Raw genomic sequence first — 19,594 nt, 5'->3', positions numbered from 1 at the left:
AAGCAGATAAACTGAGGTTGTTCACAAGATCAACACAGTGGACTCGTATATCAGCTTGACATCTTTGCCTGAGTCTAGCTGACTTCGGAGGCAGGTACTCTCTGGTGAATGGGTGTGTGTGTGGGCAAACAGTAGCTGAGGAGGAGAACAAGACTTCAGCTTTATTGAAGGTAGTAGTTTGTCTGCACGCATGTCTGTACATGATGTGTGTGCCTGGTGTCCATGTAGGCCAGAAGAGAGTGTTGGATCTCCTGGACCTGGAATTATAGACAGTCATTACTCTAGTCCCAAACTTTGTTGTATTTTAAACAAGTAGAGCCCCAGATGAATCTACAGTTCAAGGCTTTAATTTGTGGTGCCTCCCAAAGGCCTGGACTGCCTTACCCTGTTTGAGGTACAGATTAGTTTACTGATTTTTCCGAGAGATGAAGAACATCTACCCTCCAAGGCTCCTGGTAAGGTTGGGGACATTGGCGCACCTGTCTGAAGGGAGTGTTACTTGTTGCTGATGGGTACTTGACATCCTGCAGCTTCTGCAAGGCGGCCCGACACTGCTCCGGAGTGTCCACACTGAAGGCGCTGCGCCACACATCAGTTACTCTCTGCATCAAGGTTCCCTCAGAACCCGTGGCCCACTGGTGGTAAATGGAAGAGGGGCCTCTGACCTCTGGAGGCTGTTTTTCCTCCAGGTGCCGGCACAGAAGTTCAAGGAGGCAGAAGACCAGTCTCTGGCCCTGGAATACAGCAACAAAGAGGTGTGACACAGGAAAACATACATGACGGTGCTTGTAAGAGCTCTTCATGGGATGTCCATTGAACTTACAGTCTGAATGCAACGTACCCAAGCCTCTTGGCAAGGCTGCTGCTCCACTGTGGTCATACAATGGGGAAATGCAGCAGCCCTCAGGTGCCCTTGTAGTCCAGGAAACTGTCCCTAACACAGATCCTTAATGACACCCCATCTCTATCCTGGAAGCCATATCCAGGTCTAACCCCCTGTTCTATACCATCAGGTTCTCCTCAGCCCAACAGTGCAGTAATGTTGGAAAACACAAGCTTGGCAGACTCAGGAGCTTGGGCAAGCACAGGCCATGCCTCCAGACAATCATTACTTGTTTGATTTCTCATTGCCATAAGATGTCTACTGCACCCGACACTCTTCAGTTAAGCCGAGAAGGACACTTGCACAGCCAGTCAAAATGGCTCACCAGACTAAAAGGCGCCAGAGCTACTTTAGTTTTCCCTTTTTCAAGGGTGCTGCTTGGGGATAAAATGAGATTCGAAAGACTTACTGGGAAAGCCTTTTCTTAGCTGTAGGCAGATGATGATCTAGATTTGGTCATTTCATAAGAGTCCCCGTGGCACTGTCTTCCAATTCTAAAGGAAGCTAACTACCTATATATCTTCATTGGCTCTAAACCCCCAGCTGGGCACTGTTTCTAGGTCTTATTCCTCTGCTAGGGAAAAAGGAGCTTTGGTCCACGTCAGAACTGGGTTGTTGTTCACACCTGGAAAGGCGACCCCCGAGAAGCTGAGGAAGTAAGATTTTGAGTTTGAGGCCATCCTGGGCTATGGTGAGCCTAGCTTACAGACTAGACCTCAGTTGTCATGTGTCAGACAACTCAGTGGCGGCGGTGAGGGTCTGAACATGTCAGTGAAACCTGGGAAATGTGATACCGCTGAGGTACATCCCTGCCCCTGAGTAATTTCCTGCATTAGTATTGTCTCCCTATGGGGAGAGCAGTTGGCCTCTGACTGGAAGATCATAGTGGGTAACAGGCATGTCTGGTTTCTGAAAACCTTTATTCCTTTTTTTTTTGTTTGTTTGTTTTCGAGACAGGGTTTCTCTGTATAGCCCTGGCTGTCCTGGAACTCACTCTACAGACCAGGCTGGCCTCGAACTCAGAAATCCGCCTGCCTCCCAGAGTGCTGGGATTACAGGTGTGTGCCACCACCGCCCGGCTGAAAAGCTTTATTCCTATGTGGCTAGAAATTACTCAGGGGCAGGAATGTATCTCAGAGGTGTCACATTTCCCTGGCATGGGCAGATCCCAGGTTCCATTCCCAGTACATAATAATGGCAGTGTGCTGAGTTAGCAAGCCCTCTGAACTGTACAAACAGCACGTTTCACTGACATGTTATGATTATATAGCTCAGGATGGCCTCTGGTCTGCCCAGCACCTGGACAGTGCCCAGGGTTCCTGCATTAGTATTTGTCTCCCTATGGGGAGAGCAGTTGGCCTCTGACTGGAAGATCATGGTGGGTAATAGGCACGTCTGGTTTCTGAAAAGCTCTATTCCCATGTGGCAAACCAGTGGCTGTTCAGATGTAAAGTAGTAGGAATCAATGTGAACAGTGGGCTATCTCTTACCTCAAACATGGTAATGAGCAAGCTGTAGTATTTTGGTGGGATAGAGTAGCCATTATGGCTTTTGGACACTTCCTGAACTGGAATTTTTTTCCCTGGAGACTTGTTTGGCCAGAGTGACCCAGGGCCGCTCCATCCTCAGACTCCAGAGACTGACCTGCAGGTTTTCATGCAGTCCCAACGCCTCCTGTGCGCCCACCCAGTTCTTCAGCAGAAGCAGCTCTTGGGCACATCTAAGGGCCAGGGAAGCAGCCAGCTCGTTTTCTCCTGCTATGGCAGCTAGCTCTGCAGCTGTTCGAAGCGAGGCTGCATCTCCCTTTCTGGCCAGAACTTTGGCTGCATCATAGGCGGAAGTGGCTCCTAAGTAGCTGTGGCAAGAATGAAACCCAGTCACCATAATTGCTTCCCATACCCCAGAACCTCCTGTGTTTATGTGACTGCCCTCTGGTGGCCCTGCTCTGTCTGCCTCTGTGAGGCCACGATGGCCACATGATGTTGACTTGTGCACTGCAGAGGATTCCCTCCACAATCTGCTCATCTGATCGATGGAAACAGTCTGCCACTGAGCTCTACTGAGTGTCTGTGGCAATGCATGTAACCATGGCACATGCAGGTGGGCTGCACTGTCCCTTCTTTTTACACTTCCAGTCACGGTGCCCATTTCTACACTCGAGTCTTATTCTGTTGTGTTCCTGGAGATACTAAGTTGGCTGTGACCTCTCTCTGCTTACCACTTGGCTGCGATCGCATAGTGGCCATCTTTCTCCAGGATGGACCCCCAGCTGAGGTATAGGTCCTTCAGAACAGGGTCCTCAGGGCGCAGCCGAGCCTTGGCAACTGCAATAGCTTCTCTGCAGAAAAATAGGCATGTTAGCCAATCTTCAAGGACTCCTCCAACAACCAATACAAACAGTAAGTACCCAATCATTTGGTGAGACAGCCAAATGATTAATCTCACTAACTCCCCTCAGCACTTAGCCCTCACCATTACACAATGGCAAGAATGGTCCTTTTTTCTGGCATTATTTTAAACCATGTCAGTCAGGTCTGGGGAAACCTGTAAGAGAGCCTTTTACTTTTTTTTTGTTTTTGTTTTCTTCGAGACAGGGTTTCTCTGTGTAGTCCTGGCTGTCCTGGAACTTACTCTGTAGACCAGGCTGGCCTCGAACTCAGAAATCCCCCTGCCTCTGCCTCCCAAGTGCTGGGATTAAAGGCGTGCGCCACCACTGCCTGGCGCCTTTTACTTTTAATATCTGAGCATACGAGTGGATGTGCCTGTATACATACATGGTGGTCACAGAGGACTCTGGGCACCCTCTTCTATCACTCTTCACCATCCTCCCCTTTTAGACTGTGTGCAAATGTCACAAAACTGCAGGAGCTGGTTCTGTAAGGCTTTCCTCAGTATGGGTCCACAGGCGGGAAGCCAGAGCCCTTACCTGTTACCCTTCCTCACTTCCTTAAGACAGGCTCTGTCACTGAACCAGCTGGGCTGGCTGGTCAGTGAGCTCCTGGGAACCTTTTATGCTCACCTGCTGACACCGGGGTCATAGGCACAGGCAGCCACACCCAGCTTTTCACTGGGTGATGGGATCCAAATATGTCTCCTGCCTGCAGAGCAAACATTTCCCACCTTCCCACCTTTGGTTTTCCAGCAAACATTCTTACCAACTTGCCCATTTCTCCAGCCTTAGCTAGCCGCTTTCTTCATGAAAACTCATTTTTCTTTTTCGTTTTTCAAGACAGGGTTTCTCTGTATAGCCCTGGCTGTCCTAGAACTCACTCTGTAGACCAGGCTGACCTCGCACTTAGAAATCCACCTGCCTCTGCCTCCCAAGTGCTGGGATTAAAGTCATGCACCACCACTGCCCAGTGAAAACTCATTTCTTAGAGGCACTCCCAGGCTAAGTGGTCCTCATTTTTAGTCCCCGCAAACAGAAGCAGCAGCAGATCCCTGTGAGTTTCAGGCTAGCTAGCTGGGTCTACAAAGTGAATTACAGAATAGCCGAGCTTAAGTGAAACTGCCTCAAAAACCAAGAAAGACCGAGAGAGAGAGAGATCTTTGTGTATTTTACAGCAATGTTCTCAAAAGCGAACAAAGTAGAGCAGCCATGTTATGTTGGTAATGATAGCTTACACTTTCCTAGAAAATTACATTTTCAGAAAATTTGTGACTGCCACTGGGGACCCCAAAGAGCCTCCAAAGGTGAAAAGTTTTCTAATGAAAGTGACCGAGACTAAGAGGTGTGGCATTTTGGTGCTTCTAACTAAGCATCTCAGTGTCATATCTGTGTCATTTAGTAAACATCACCCAAGTGCAATTCAGCTTGACCTGCAGTCACCAGGAAGCTGCAGGGTGAACAACCAATCTAGAGAACATTTAAAACTACTTAGGTGCTGGGTACTTGGCAGCGCATACCTTCAGCCCTAGCACTCGGGAGAGAGGCAGGAACATCTCCGAACTTCTTGGGGCTTTTATTCTAAGCCCAATCCCTTAATCCAAAAACATGTAGCACCAGAGGAGAAAGCTGTCAAGACAGAGGTGGCCAGAGCTCTACTTGTGGATCTCGCTGGGTTTCTGGCCATACTGAAAACTCTGAAAGGCTGAATAAAGAACAACCAGGGAGTTGGGAGCTTAATGAGGCCCAGAGCTTGCCAATATTTGCTCACTAAATGAGGCCTGCCACAGAGAAATCAGAAGGTAGGAGACCCACAGCAGTCTCCAGTATGGGTGTCTCTAAATCAGCCCTTCTGAAATAAGGTAAGGGTGTATAATCCCAGCATTCCAGATGACAACATGGCCACAGATCTGAGGCTAGCACTGTTAGACTTTTTCCTCTATCTCCAGAAAGATCAAGGTGAACTACAACAAAATGTAGCATTCGCTAAAGTACAACAAAACCGAGACAAGATAAACACAAGGACCAGCTCACATTATCACATAACTGAAAGGCCCAAATAAAGAAAACTCCATGTTCTCATGCAGCACAGACAAAGGCAGCTGACACAGAGTATGTACCTGCAAATTAAGCACCTGGAAAACTAAAAAGTTTCAGGGCTAGCCAGGCTTACATAAATACAAAAGTGAACTTAAAAACAGTAGCAAGAAGACCCGCAGTGCAGGATCCCTGTAGGTTCTGTTTCCTCAAGGTGCTGAACTATCTGTGTGCACCACCATAACCAACATTCTTCCTGGTGAGGTACTGCCAAGTGTGTACCACCACAACCTGAAACAATCTAACACTGTAAACTGGAAAAGAGCTCTTAAGATGAAGTGAGGGGCTGGAGAGATGGCTAGCAGTAACAGCACTGGCTGTTCTTCCAGAGGATCCGGGTTCAATTCCCACCAACCAAATGGCAGATCACAACTGTCTGTAACTCAAGCTCTATGGTATTGAACATCCTCACACGGATTTACATGTAGACAAAACAAAAATAAATAAGTTTAAAAAGATGAACGTAAGATTATACACATTCATACACAAAAGGTTTTGGGAATTATCACTAGTAGAACATATTAAAAAAAAAAAAGAAAGAAAAGGAACTGGGGCTGGAAAAAAGGTTAAGAGTGCTAAGTGCTTTTCCAGAGGATCTGGGCTCAATTCTAGCACCCACACAGAGGCTCACAATCACCTTAGCTCCGGCTCTAGGAGACCAATGGCATCCTGTAGTCTCTTCAAGCGCCAGGCATCCTTGTGGTGTAGACAAGTATATGGACGACACATCCACACACATTATGGTAAACACATACTACATTTCAGAAGATACAGCTAGGAAGTCAAAACAGCTGTCTCTGTCCTTTCTATAATTGTTTTGGAAGCTGTGTTCCTGCGAATCCTACATACTAAAGTAATATTCAGGGCTGAAGAGATGGCTTAGTGGTTAAGACTAGTTTTATGCTGTTTTCTCTATTCCCATTACTTCGTCAACTTTTTTATTTTTATTTTTTTGTTTTTTGGATTTGTTTTTTTTTGAGACAGGGTTTCTCTGTATAGCCCTGGATGTCCTGGAACTCACTCTGTAGACCAGGCTGTCCTTGAACTCAGATATCTGCCTGCCTCTGCTACCCACAATGCTGGGATTAAAGGCGTGTGCCCGGCACTTTGTCAACATCTTAGATCCCACTAGGTTGGATGCTGCTTGAGACTCAAGAGGCACAGACCTATAGAGATGGTTCGACTTGAGAAGTTCCACAGCTTCATACACCTTGTGGATGGATAGCAGATAAGAGGCAGCCTTGACATACTGATCCTGGAAACACAGCTGCTTGGCAAAGGCTTCCACAGCCCACAGCCACACACTGTAGCCAGCTAAAAAAAAAGAAAGAAAGAAATCAAAGGAGGTGGGGCATGCAGAAAAGGAGGTACACTTGAACTAAAAATGCCTTGTTTTAGTCACTCCAGTAGGCAGAACCATCAGGAAGGACTTCAAACACCTCTGTAGCATTTTGCTCCACCTCCCTCCCCACACGCAGATGCTGTAACAGGAATTGTTTCTTTGACTGTCATATAAGCGGTTCAGGGAAGGCATCTGGGTAGGAGTAGACAATCACAACGAGACAGGGTGGCCACACACGCCTTCTGCTGAGGGTGCTGTCCAGAAAGAGGTTCTGGCTGGGTTTTTTTTATTTTTTTTATTTTTTGGTTTTTTGGGATTTGTTTTTTTTCGAGACAGGGTTTCTCTGTGTAGCCTAGGCTGTCCTGGAACTCACTCTGTAGACCAGGCTGGCCTGGCTGGGTTTATAAGAGTACACTATACACTGATTTAGTGTGGTCCACTTACCTGTTCATCACAGCATCAACAGCTCCACCTCACAGCTATAGGAGATGTATACACAATCATGGTGCCCCTACTCGAAGGCATTTATTCACAAGAAGACAGATTGTTTTTTTTAAATAAAATTCACCCTCTCTTCTATCTCTTCTTATGTAAGGGTGGCAGGACCCCTGGTGCCAACAAACGTCCCCTGCCCATTTCAGCTTTTATGGCTTTGGTGGCAGGACACTTTCTGCTGTCACTTCTGTTTGTTCTTTTGAGACAGGGTCTCATCACATACCTTCAGCTCGCCTGGAACTCACAGAAAGCCGCCTGCCTGCCCGCCTACTTCCTCAGCTGGGATTAGTGTGCAATACCATGTACAACTGGTACCCAGCTTTTTTACTGCATCTCCAGTGGGGATGCCAGTAAGTGTGGTGGAGGAATGATGGTCTTATTTTAAGGGCATTAAGGGGAATTTTTTTCTCCTTGCTTTCTTGAGCTGGGCCATAATTCTTCATTTCCTAATCAGAGTGTACTTCATTCGCCTTCATCACTTCACCAAACTTAGATTTCTCTTTGCCTGACTTTGTCTTTCACCTCTCACTGCACTTCTTAGAAAACTACAAAGCCAATCAGGATGCCCAGTGTTTTAAACAGACATGCTGCCCTTTGGTTTCTCGGGGTCACTTTAGCCATCCTGACCGAATGGTTCATAGTATAGCACAGGACACAGCACAGCTCAGTGCTCCCAGGCTCATGCTAGCTGTCTCTGTGAACGCCATCTTTATTCTTCTCTTATACTCTGGAGCTCACTCACGGTAAGCGTGCAAGGCAACCCTAGTGTCTGGGTACTGTAAGGGTTTCTACTCTGTCTACATCACCTGACAGGCTGCCTACTTATGGACATGTAGGTTCTTACAGTCTTTTGTTATGTCAATAAGTGTGAGTTAAGTGTAGTTTATTTCCTATCATTAAAATTGCTGGGCTTTAAGCCTTTTCTTACTGGGTTTTAAGCATTTGAATTTGTCATATATGGACCATCAATATGTAGTTTCTCCATCAATGGCTTATGGGCTAGAGGCATCTCCAGAAGCTAGGGACTAGTGGACATTAACTAAAAACCAGCAGTGCTCCTGAATAGATTGACTGCTGCCGATGTGTAGAGTCAACTAATTCCCACGAATTGTTTGAAAGAGTAAGGCCTGGTTCAACCTGCCTCACCCACAAGGCCTGCCTGTCCCAATTCTGGTCTCAGATGCCTGTCTTATCAGTCTCTCTTACCTACATCTGTCACTGTGACGCCGCTGACCAGGAGGCCCCGCCACCACTGAGCAATGCAGGCTCTGGATCCCCAGCCTCTAGAACTATAAGTAAAATGAAGTCCTATTTTACAAAGCATTGACAGCTCTTCCATCTAGACTGTACACAATGGACCATGTGTCCCGAGCCTTTGCCACTATTGCAGGGCTAGCTTCTGTAGAACCATCTGTTTGTGCAGGACTAAATTTAAGGCAAGGGTTGCTAAGTCATCTTTTCTGGTTTTGGCCTTGAACTGGTGATTCCTCTGCCCCAGCCTTGAAGAATGCTGGCACTGTAGCTGTATGCCACCACAACACCACTCAAGTGTTAAGGCGTCTTAATATGGGGACATCCTGGAGGTAAGGCACTTTTTTAAGAAGCACATACCTACTGGTGCCACAGCCACGAGACTGTCTGTCAGCTCGCCTCTTTCTGCTGCAGCCTGGAGAACACCTTTCAGATCTCCTTTCCAGAGCATGAGCTGGTGAAAAAGCTCGGGGTGGCCACTTTCCAAGTGACCTTTCCCTGTTTAGAAGAGACAATATTTGAAAGCTGTGTTGATCTTTATAAACAAAAGTCACACTGGAAGAGAAGTATGTAGTCTCTTCCTGATCAGGATGCTACTGCTAAAATGATTTTTAAGATTTAAGCTATGTGTGTTCTGAGGACTGCACTTTCGCCTGCTGAGCCACCCCCCTGCTCCCTGGCTCTCCCTTCCACCCCAGACAAGGTTTCTCTGTGTAGCCCTGGCTGTCCTGGAATTTATAATGTAGACTATTATAGAGATCCACCTGCCTCTGCCTCCCAAGTGCTGGAATTAAAATTCTGTGCTACTACCGCCTGGCTTTTTTCTTCTTTTAAAGACAAAATCTCCTCATAGCTAAGGCTGCCCTAGAACTCAATGGATGGTCACACAAGATGGTCTCAATCTTGTGATGCTCCTGCTTTAGCCTCCAGATTGCTGGGATTCCAGGAAAGAACTACGGACCAAAACCAACACATACGAATAGGATGACCACAGAAAAGACAATGGGTGTAGCCAAGATGGCAACATGTTTGCAAACAGAGCAAACTGAATGGCATGGCAATGTATGCACTGCAGTCACAGCGTCACGTGTCAGAATTAGGGAGAGTGAGGACAGGCAGGCTAAGAAGACTGAGCGGGTCTCACCTTCCGTCTCCATCATCCTGTACAGAGTCGCCCTGTCTGTGAAAAGGCCCAAGTGAAAGCGCTCCTCAAGGTCAGCAGACACATCTTCATTTAGTTCTGCTAATTTAAAATGGAAAAAGTCAACACAGGAAGTGCTAACACGGCTACTAATTTTTTTTTTAAAGATTTATTTATTTCATGTATATGAGTACAGCTAGCTGTCTTTAGACACACTAGAAGAGGGCATCAGATCTTATTACAGATGGTTGTGAGCCATCATGTGGTTGCTGGGAACTGAACTCAGGACCTCTGGAAGTGAGTGCTCTTAACCTCTGAGCCATCTCTCCAGCCCTACTAATTTCTTGATACATGCCTCAACACCAATTCGTGCCTCAAAATCTATACTCCGGGTCTTCAGGTCCTCATTATTATACCTAAGAGACCTGCTAGTTACAGAAAGTTTGAAGCCTTTAAGACTCAGTTCGGGCAAAATCCAATGAGATAACACTGTTTTATAGTTTGGGCTAACAAAGACTTGAGAGAAAAATACTAAAAGAGGACTGCAAATTCAACATGTCTTAAAAATACTGTTTTAAGTTGGGTGGTGGTGGTGGTTGGTGGTGGTGGCGGCGGCAAACGCCTGTAATCCCAGCACTCTGGGAGGCAGAGGCAGGTGGATTTCTGAGTTCGAGGCCAGCCTGGTCTACAGAGTGAGTTCCAGGACAGCCAGGGCTATACAGAGAAACCCCGTCTCGGAAAAAAAAAAAAACCCAAAAATCCAAAAACAAAACAAAACAAAAACAAAAACAAACAAACAAAAAACCTGTTTTAAAAAATAAATCCAAATTCCAAATCCAGTGCTAAGCAGACAGGAACAGGAGGGTCTCTTAAAAAAAAAAAAAAAAAAAAAGCAAGAAACAAAGGACTTCTCTGAGACCTATCACAAAAGGATTCAATCCTTGCTACCCTTTAAAAACAATCAATTATGTCTGTGTGTGTCGCAGTGGTGGAGGACTTGCTTAGCATGTGAAGGCTCTGGGCTCTACCCAGAAAATACACTCTATCTGAAAATATTTAAAAAACCGGAATTTCCAGTAAGTTTAACTACTGTTAACCAAGAAGGTTCTAAGCTGCCTATACTATAGGCAAAACTAGGCCATACCTATAAAAAAACATGGGAGAAAACTTCCGTAGGCAGAGAAGCAGGCACAGAACTCACTTTCTTCAGATCCTAGACTTGTGTCCTATTGTGCTGTTCTTTTCAACACATTGAATTCAAAACAAAACCCCTAAGTTGTCAGATACCAAGATAATGGACCGTGACACATAAACAAATTCAACAATCCTTTGAAAAGTAAAACCCTGATGAAATTCTTAAAGTAACAGCCACATTATGGGGCATTTCTAGTGAGAAAACACACTGTCACATAAGGAAGAGTGGAAAGCAGATTTACACCAAGATGTGTAGACTTCTTGATGGGTGACACACTGCACACGGAACAGTGACTGCCAGACATGGTTATGGCAGTGGAGCAGGGAGGCCAAGGGTGAGGAAAGCTGGGAGAAAAGCGCAGGCAGCAGCCGTCTTAGACATCTGCCTGATTCCTTAACACATAGCACCACTCTCAACTGAGCATGTGCAAGCACAGGGGGCAGGTTTGGTACCTTTGGCATGTGTTGCAGTTGCTAGCACCAAACAGTCTCGATGGAGCTCCTCTTTGGACCTGTGGTCTAAGCTGGTGCTCAGAGGGAGCATGGAGCGAGCCTTCCTCTTCTTGAGCAATGCTTCTGAAATGCACCAACAGCACACGGTATCAGAACAACAGGTCAGAGACAGAACCGAAGGACCGCAGATGTGGGCAGCGAGGGTGCAGCCTGCGGAGGAAGCAAGCTTCACTCCCAGACAGTTTGTACATCACACTGGCTCGTACGTGTTCATAAAACATATTAAGTGCCGCCGGGCAGTGCTGGCACACGCCTGTAATCCCAGCACTCTGGGAGGCAGAGGCAGGCAGATTTCTGAGTTCGAGGCCAGCCTGGTCTACAGAGTGAGTTCCAGGACAGCCAGAGCTATACAGAGAAACCCTGTCTCAAAAAACCAAAACCAAAACTAACAACAACAAAAAACATACTAAGTACCTTTGCTAACGTTAACAAGTGCTATCAATAACTGTCAGACATTTCAAGTGCTCAGAAATGTGAGAAAAAAACAAAGACTGAAACGATGTCCAACAACACAATCAGAGCCAGAATCAGAACTCCTCACGCTTACACAAGGCTCTCGAGCACAGAAGGCCTTAGGAATGTTCAGTAAAATGTGCTGATTGAAGACACTGACCTGTTTTCTCTTTAGGTGGTTCCTTTTTCAGTGAGGCGACTTTGCTACTAATAGAGACTTTTGACTTTTCATAGCCTAAGGAAACGGCAGTGCAGGAAACAGGTTCTCCACAAACTACATCAAGAGAAAAACACAGAAAAGGTTTGAGAAAAGAAAGGCAGTTGACATAGTGACTCATACCTGTAACCTCAGCATTCTGGATACTGAGGCAGGGTAACTACCATTTGGGGCCAGCCTGGGCTACACTGTGAGTCCCAGGACAACTAACTATTGTTACAGAGTGAGACTCTGTTTAACAAAATACTGTGGGGTCTAGCTGTTGTTTCAAGAGTATTAATAGGCCCAGTAACCCAGTTCTAGTAACTGTGCCTCACTTGCTTCACAGACAGCCTATGATTTAACGGTGTCTAAATCTATCATCCTGACACTGATTTGGAGACTGTTCACATGACGAGCTACCTGTCAGATAACTTATGCGTCACTGCACAAACAGGAAAAGGCTTCCCCAATAGAGAAGAGCAGGTACACGTGACAGTCACAATCCTAAGCACACAGACTGTTTCCCGACCTAAGGAGGCAAAGGATATTTTGTTTAACCCTTATATGATACAATGGCATTTAAAATTATTATCCTGGCATGTGTTCCTGTATGTGGAGGTCAGGACAATGCTCTGGAGTCAGGACTCCCCTTCCACCTTCCATGCGGTTCCAGCATCAATCCCAGGACTGTGTGGCATGCACTTTCCCAGTGGCCATCTCTCCATCCCCCAAGATAGAAGCATTTTGATAAGCGTTAACATATAAACATGGTAAGTTCTTAGTCTATGCAAATTATGGGTCCACCAGACACAGTCTAGGATGGAGGTCAGAGACACCTCTGCTTTGGCTATTTCAATCCTGCCACATGTAAATATCAGAATTCAGCATAAATCAGATTATAGTCTCTGGTATTTAATCACTCATTTTACCAGGTGTAAACATAAGATAGTAGTTTGGGCTAAGAAAGTTTGGACTTCCAAACTTAAAAGTGCTATTTTATCTATAAACAGCTGTGGTAATTTGTATATGCTTGACCCAGGCACTATTAGGAGGTGTGGCCTTGCTGGAGTGGGTGTGGCCTTGTTGGAGTAGGTATGTTGTCATGGAAGAGGCTTTTAAGACTCTCCTCCTAGCTGCCTGGAAGCCAGTCTTCTCCCATCAGCCTTCAGATGAAGATGCTGAACTCTCAGCTCCCCCTGCATGTCTGCGTGGACACCGCCATGCTTCCACCATGATGACAATGGACTGAACCTCTGACCCTGTAAACCAGCCCCAATTAAATGTTGTCCTTATAAGAGTTGTCTTGGTCATGGTGTCTGCTCACAGCAGTAAAACCCTAAGACAACAGTCATTTCTCTTCAAACATGCAAAAGATTACAATATGAGAGCTAGTGACACATGCATCCCATGACAAATGACATTATTAAATTGACATAAAGAACTGATCCTTTATGATAGTTTGAAATGAGAATGGCCCCAGAATACTGGGCAGTGGTGGCACATGCCTTTAATCCCAGCACTTGGGAGGCAGAGGTGGATTTTTGAGTTCAAGGCCAGCCTAGTCTACAGAGTGAGTTCCAGCACAGCCAGGGCTGCACAGAGAAACCCTGTCTCAAAAAACAAACAAGCAAACAAAACAAAACAAAACAAAACAAAACAACAACAACAAAAAGAAGAAGAAAGAAAAAATAAAAATAATGGTCCCAATAGGTGCAATAGGTGTGGCCTTGCTAGATGAAGTGTGTCAGTGGGGGCGGGCTTTGAGGCTTCCAGCGCCCATGCCAGGCCCAATGGCTCTCTCCAATCAGGATATAGCTCTCAGAGACTGCTCTAGAGCCATGAGTGCTGCCAGGCTCCCTGCCATGAAGACTAAGCCTCTGAAATTATAAGCAAGCTCCCAACTAAAAACTTCCTTTCATAACACTTGCCTTGGCTATAGTTTCTCATCATGGCCACAGAACAGTGACTAAGACATCCTTTTTAGCTTTTCGCTGCGAAGAGAAGCTAAGCCCGATCTCAGGCTGGGCAGGGAAACCTTGCTCACTCCCATGTAAGTAGGGACATTAATTTCAGGCATTCAAGGGAAAGTGTTTTCTTTCACAGAAGTGTCTTCCACATTCACACCTCGGCTCTCACACTGCCCGGTCTCACTGTGCCCTCAGTCTTACCATTTAAGCTGTTCTGTATATTACCGTCTCCACCACAGTCATCTACTACATCCGTAACACTTCGAAGAGGCATTTAGAAATTTAATCTTTTATTTTTTAAAGACTTTAAAAAGAAATTTTAGATAGTTTTTTATATTTTTTAAGATTTATTGATTTTTATTTATATGAGTACACTAGCTGGCTTCAGACACACACCAGAAGATTGTATCGGATCCCATTACAGATGGTTGTGAGCCACCATGTAGTTGCTGGGATTTGAACTTAGGACCTCTGGGAGAGCAGTCAGTGCCCTTAACCGCTGAGCCCGAGATTTAACCTTTTAAAGAGATGGAGAGATAGCTCAGAAGAGCATGGTTGCTTTTGCAAAGAATCTGGCTTCAGCTCCTAGCACCTATATGGCAGCTCACCACTGTCCATAATTCCATTTCTAAGGGACCCTATGCTTCTGGCTTCTATGGGCACTGTACTCTTGTGGTACACAGATGTAGATTCATTTCATACACATGAAACAAACAAACAAAAATCTTAAAAATCAAGACCAGCCATACACCCTTTAAACAATGCTAACCCAGTTTGCAAAGGTTCATTTGACACAGAAGCTACACAAGTGAGGAAGCCTTGCTGCATTCAGACTCGGTATGGACAGTGTTTCCCAGCACCTACCCACAGGAGAGGGAGGCAGCTCTGGCTCCTGGGCTTCCTCCTCACCATCCTGGTCCGACAAGCCGTTCTCAGCGGGTCCTGAGTTCTCCTTCACACTCTCGTCTTCATTGCTAATGGATGAATCTTGCTTTGCAGGCAGTCGCAAGGGAGGTTTTTTCTTCTTTTTAAGCTTTGGCTTAAATTGAGAGAGCCGTTTTTTCTCTAGTTCAATACATTTTTTCCCTACAAAGATCACAATAAAAATAATATAGACTAAAATATAGACACCGTGAGTCAGAAGCACCCTGTAAGATCCTCCAGAGCCCACATAGCTCTCCTGATAGGCTTCCATACCGTCCTGCCCTCCACATCCTCCAACAGACATCAACCCTCCTGGAACCCATTAATTCCACTCCTGTCTTCCCACTCTTCGTGGGATATAGAGTAGATCAACTAGCCAGAGAGGCAAGTGTACTCCTCTGAGGTACCTGGGAGTTAGTACAACCCTGGTAAGAGTTTAGCTTCCCTGTTACAATCTGCCAGTGCTATCTTTGGTCCTGTAGGTTGCAGGCCCATCCTGCTGATCTGTGGGTTTAGATCAACAATTACTAAGGCAGCGAAAAAGAAAATCAGAAAAAACAGTGTATAGGCTCTCCAACTTCTTCCTAACCAACCTTGAGGAGGCCGGGAATGGTCCTGCATGGAGGTCAGCCACCTGTAGACACAGAAGTCATCGGCACCTGAGTAGATGCATTCTGGATCCACTGGGGACCATGCAACACATAGCAGCCGGCCTCGATGTCCTCGGAAATTGAATAAAGGTTCTTCCCGGAGGGCATCCCACACCTAGAACCACAGCAGCGGGGCAGAATGGACAACTGCTGGTTATTTTATTGTTCTGGGACATAAACTGCTCCATCATAAATACACTCATGATGGGCATTTATTTCTCATGTGATTTGATTCATTCTAAGGCATTCATGTGACAATACTATCTCCCAGGGGAGGAGCATGTGTGAGAGGCATTCCTATGGAAATGATCTACTGGTGCTCTGTGGATCACACTGTCTCAAACCAGAACTGTGTTAATATTTGTCCTGCGGAGCTAGCCCAGTGGCCCACACCTACAATCCCATCATGGAAGGTTGAAGCAAGAGGCTTAAGTTTTGAGCATCGATCATGAGACAGTTCAGTGGAAAAGACACTTGTTGCCAAGTCTGATGACTTGTGTTCAATCCCTAGGACCTACATGATGTGAGGAGAGCACAACACCCACAGGTTTTCCTGGGCCGTCCACCCCTTCAGCATGCACACAGACTTTGTTTCTATGTCTGTCTCCATCTCTCCCTGTTCTTCCCTCCCTCCCTCTCCCTCTCTTTCTCTCTCACACACACTCATGCATGTACATACCTACAAAATAAATGTAATTTAAAAAAACCAAAACAATACAAAATACCAAGAGTTTTAGCACAGCCTATCTTGCATAGCAAGACCCTGAAGCAAAGGCCCAAACAAAAAAGTGCCTACAGTTAGCTAAAACTTTTTGTTGGTTTGGCTAAAAGAGACTTTTCAGGCTACTTGGGTCCACTGAGAGTAATCAGAAGTCACCACACTAACTGTAAGGCAAAAATGTATGATGAAACTACAAGGTCTTCCAGCTTCTCTTTCTACAGACAACAGAAGGGGAATGAAAACAATATAAAACAGGGAAGAGGAGATTAAGTCAGACTATACAGGGAAGCACTCCTGGATCAAGGACACACTGTACCTGAGCTGTGCCATCGTAGCAAGCAGATACCAGCCTTCCGTCATGATGTGGGCTCCACGCCAGACTGGTAATCTTAGCTGTGTGCCCCGAGAGGGTCCGGTAGGGCTCTGTGATGGTTACTGGAGACTCAGGATTGCTTTCTGAAGGGCAAAGGGAAGAAGTCACAACAGCTATAGGAAGGATACACAGGAAGACAGAACGTGGCAGGACACAAGACTTTGTAAGAATGTAGTTCACTAGATTATAAGAACCACAGGAACAGGGAATTTGCTGTGAGATTGAGGTCTCACTAATATGGTCACCCAACCATGACCTGAACAAAGATGACACCACTTGGCACACTAATGTAGAAGGGAGAAGGCTTGAATATGCCAGGGGAAAGGCTCATAAGACAAAGAACTACAGCCAACTTAGAAATATTGAGAGGGAGACACAGAGTCTTCCCCAGGGAAGAACACATCAACTGGTTATCCAACATCAAACCATCAACCCTGAAAACATAAACATACAAGCAACACTATACAGACTGGGCAGGTAACATTTACATATTTAGGAATACGTATGTGAAACAATGATTAAAAAAAAAAGCAAGGCAGTGATGGCACCTGTCTTTAGTCCCAGCACTTGGGAGGGAGAGGCAGGCGGATTTCTGAGTTTGAGGCCAGCCTGGTCTACAGAGTGAGTTCCAGGACAGCCAGGGCAACACAGAGAAACCCTGTCTCAACAAAACAAAACAAAACAAACAGACAAAAGAAACAAAACAAAAGAGCCCAAGAATTTGAAAGAAAGCAAGGTGGGTACACAGAAGGGTTAGGAGCGAGGAAAGGAGGAAATGACATAGTTCTACTATAAGCTCAAAAATTAAAGAATTGTTAATGATGAACTTAGCTCACTGACGGCCTGACATGCAGGCTATCACAGGAAGTGTCCTATATAAAGGCACCAACACAAAAGCAATCCGTCTGTACTGGCTGGTTTTGTGTGTCAACTTGACACAGGCTGGAGTTACCACAGAGAAAGGAACTTTGGGAAATGCCTCCGTGAGACTGAGCTGTAAGGCATTGTCTCAATGATCAAGTAGGGAGGGCCCCTTGAGGGTGGTACTATTCCTGGGCTGGTAGTCTTGGGTTCTATAAGAGAGCAGACTGAGCAAGCCAGGGGAAGCAAGCCAGTAAGAGACATCCCTCCATGGCCTCTGCATCAGCTCCTGTATCCTGACCTGTCTGGTTCCAGTCCATCAGTTCCAATCTCTTTCCTTTGGTGATGAACAGCAGTGTGGAAGTGTAAGCTGAATAAAACCCTTTCCTCCCCAACTTGCTTCTTGGTCATGATGTCTGTGCAGGAGTAGAAACCCTGACCAAGACAGCGACCTGAATATATCTACATTCATAGTATTCTAGGTGGTAAGAGATCATCTGAAGCCGCTCAGGAGAAAATACCAGATAAAACAGCAAGAACAACAACAACCAAACAACTGTTCTTGTTTCTAGCCACCATCAATTCCTTTAATTGAAGAAATCTGACATTTCTTGGTAATATGGTTTGCTCTGCTGGTGACAGATTATCCCATCTTAAAAGAGGGGGTAGGGTGGAGGAACTGGAGAGATGGCTCAGTGGCTGCTCTTCCAGAAGTCCTAAATTCAATTTCCAGCACCCACAGGATGGCTCATGACCATATAAAGGGACTGATGCCCTCTTCTGGCATGCAGGTATACATATAGCAGAGCACTCAAACATCAATTAAATAAATAAATTAAAAATATTAAAAAACAAAAGCAATAACAACAAAGAACAAAAAAATCCAACCAATCTGTGACGTCTCTATACCTATATTTTAAAGGATCTTTCCTTAGGCATAGGATCCCAGATTATACTGGACATGAAGTGTAAGGTACAAGCCAGTACTCAGAAGGCACAGGCAGGAGGATAGTGTTGAAGAGTACATGAAGCCAGACTGGGCAACATGAGGTCCTGTCTCAAAACTCCTGTATTGCTGGGCAGTGGTGGCGCACGCCTCTAATCCCAGCACTTGGGAGGCAGAGGCAGGAGGATCTCTTGAGTTTGAGGCTAGCCTGGTCTATAGAGTGAGTTTCAGGACAGCTAGGGCTACACAGAGAAACCCATCTCAAAAAAAACAACCAACCAAAAAAACAAACAAACAAAAAACAAACAAACCAAAACCAACCAAACAAAAAACTCCTACATCATCCCAGCCCAGAAGTCAGTGTTACCTAGGACGGCTTTCAGGTTGTGCACGTAGATGACGGCATTGTTGGAGCCAGAAGCAAGGAGGCAGCTCAGCTCTGGACGGCTGCCATGCTCATGGTGCCAGACTATGGCGTTCACAAGCTTGTGGTGCTGCTGGATGGTGCAGAGCAGTCTCAGGTTGGGGACTTGGAATATTTCTATTGATCTGGAACAAGACACAGCAGGATGAGAATGGTGGCTCATCAAGTTATAATTTGTGCTATTGCCCCGCCCCTTCTCTCAGCCCAGGAAGGTCAGAGAGAAAGCATGGGACACTCTATCCCTGGTGGAGGAGGCGTGGGAGAGCGAATTATAAACTAACATCAGAAGGTGTACAACTACAATAATAAACAAACAATACACAGCCAGACTCCAGCAGCCAACAGGGTAGGGAGACACTGTCATTGAGCTATAAAGATTCAAACAATTCTGTCTTCCCAAAGATGCAGAGTCCAGATCAGCTGAGGATATCCATAGTGAATCCTACCACAGAATGTAACAGGACTACAACTGGGCGCTGCAGAAAGCCTTGGCCAGCCAGGGAATGCAGCAATCAAAGGGCTTTTTGCAAAGGACACACTCACCCGTCTTCATTTCCAAGAGCCATGACTTTGCCATCTCCTTTCCAGCTGATCTCTGTGTGCACAGGCAGCTTATACTACAAAGCAAAACAAGCCAGGGACAGGTGTAAGCATTTTCTTCACACTCTTCATCTCACGAACAATGGCTTCATGAGGAAAGAGACAATCCCTGGGGTTAAAACATGCTCTAATTATGAAGGGCACTTTTCTAGACCAACATCACACTTAGCCAAA

General features: G+C 45.7%; 1 protein-coding gene across 7 annotated transcripts in view; it reads right to left on the bottom strand.

The window, feature by feature from the left end:
• Positions 1-19,594, bottom strand: part of Gemin5 (gem nuclear organelle associated protein 5) — a 43,775-nt gene that overhangs the window by 5,643 nt on the left and 18,538 nt on the right. For 4 of the 7 annotated variants that reach the window (XM_052197624.1, XM_052197626.1, XM_052197627.1 and 1 more), the window contains exons 12-24: positions 19,364-19,437; positions 18,764-18,945; positions 16,533-16,672; positions 15,439-15,610; positions 14,786-15,007; positions 11,916-12,029; positions 11,243-11,365; positions 9,599-9,697; positions 8,815-8,952; positions 6,533-6,680; positions 3,102-3,221; positions 2,528-2,738; positions 480-734 (exon numbers count right to left, since the gene is read on the bottom strand). In XM_052197624.1, coding sequence (XP_052053584.1) covers positions 480-734; positions 2,528-2,738; positions 3,102-3,221; positions 6,533-6,680; positions 8,815-8,952; positions 9,599-9,697; positions 11,243-11,365; positions 11,916-12,029; positions 14,786-15,007; positions 15,439-15,610; positions 16,533-16,672; positions 18,764-18,945; positions 19,364-19,437 — 1,998 coding nt within the window. The remainder of the gene's footprint in view (positions 1-479; positions 735-2,527; positions 2,739-3,101; positions 3,222-6,532; positions 6,681-8,814; positions 8,953-9,598; positions 9,698-11,242; positions 11,366-11,915; positions 12,030-14,785; positions 15,008-15,438; positions 15,611-16,532; positions 16,673-18,763; positions 18,946-19,363; positions 19,438-19,594) is intronic. The other 3 variants (XM_052197625.1, XM_052197629.1, XM_052197630.1) reach the window with 1 other exon arrangement.

This window comes from Apodemus sylvaticus, chromosome 10 (assembly GCF_947179515.1).
Source record: "Apodemus sylvaticus chromosome 10, mApoSyl1.1, whole genome shotgun sequence".
NCBI lineage: Eukaryota > Metazoa > Chordata > Mammalia > Rodentia > Muridae > Apodemus > Apodemus sylvaticus.
Note: the sequence above shows the minus strand (reverse complement) of the source record. Positions and strands in the feature narration are given on the sequence as shown.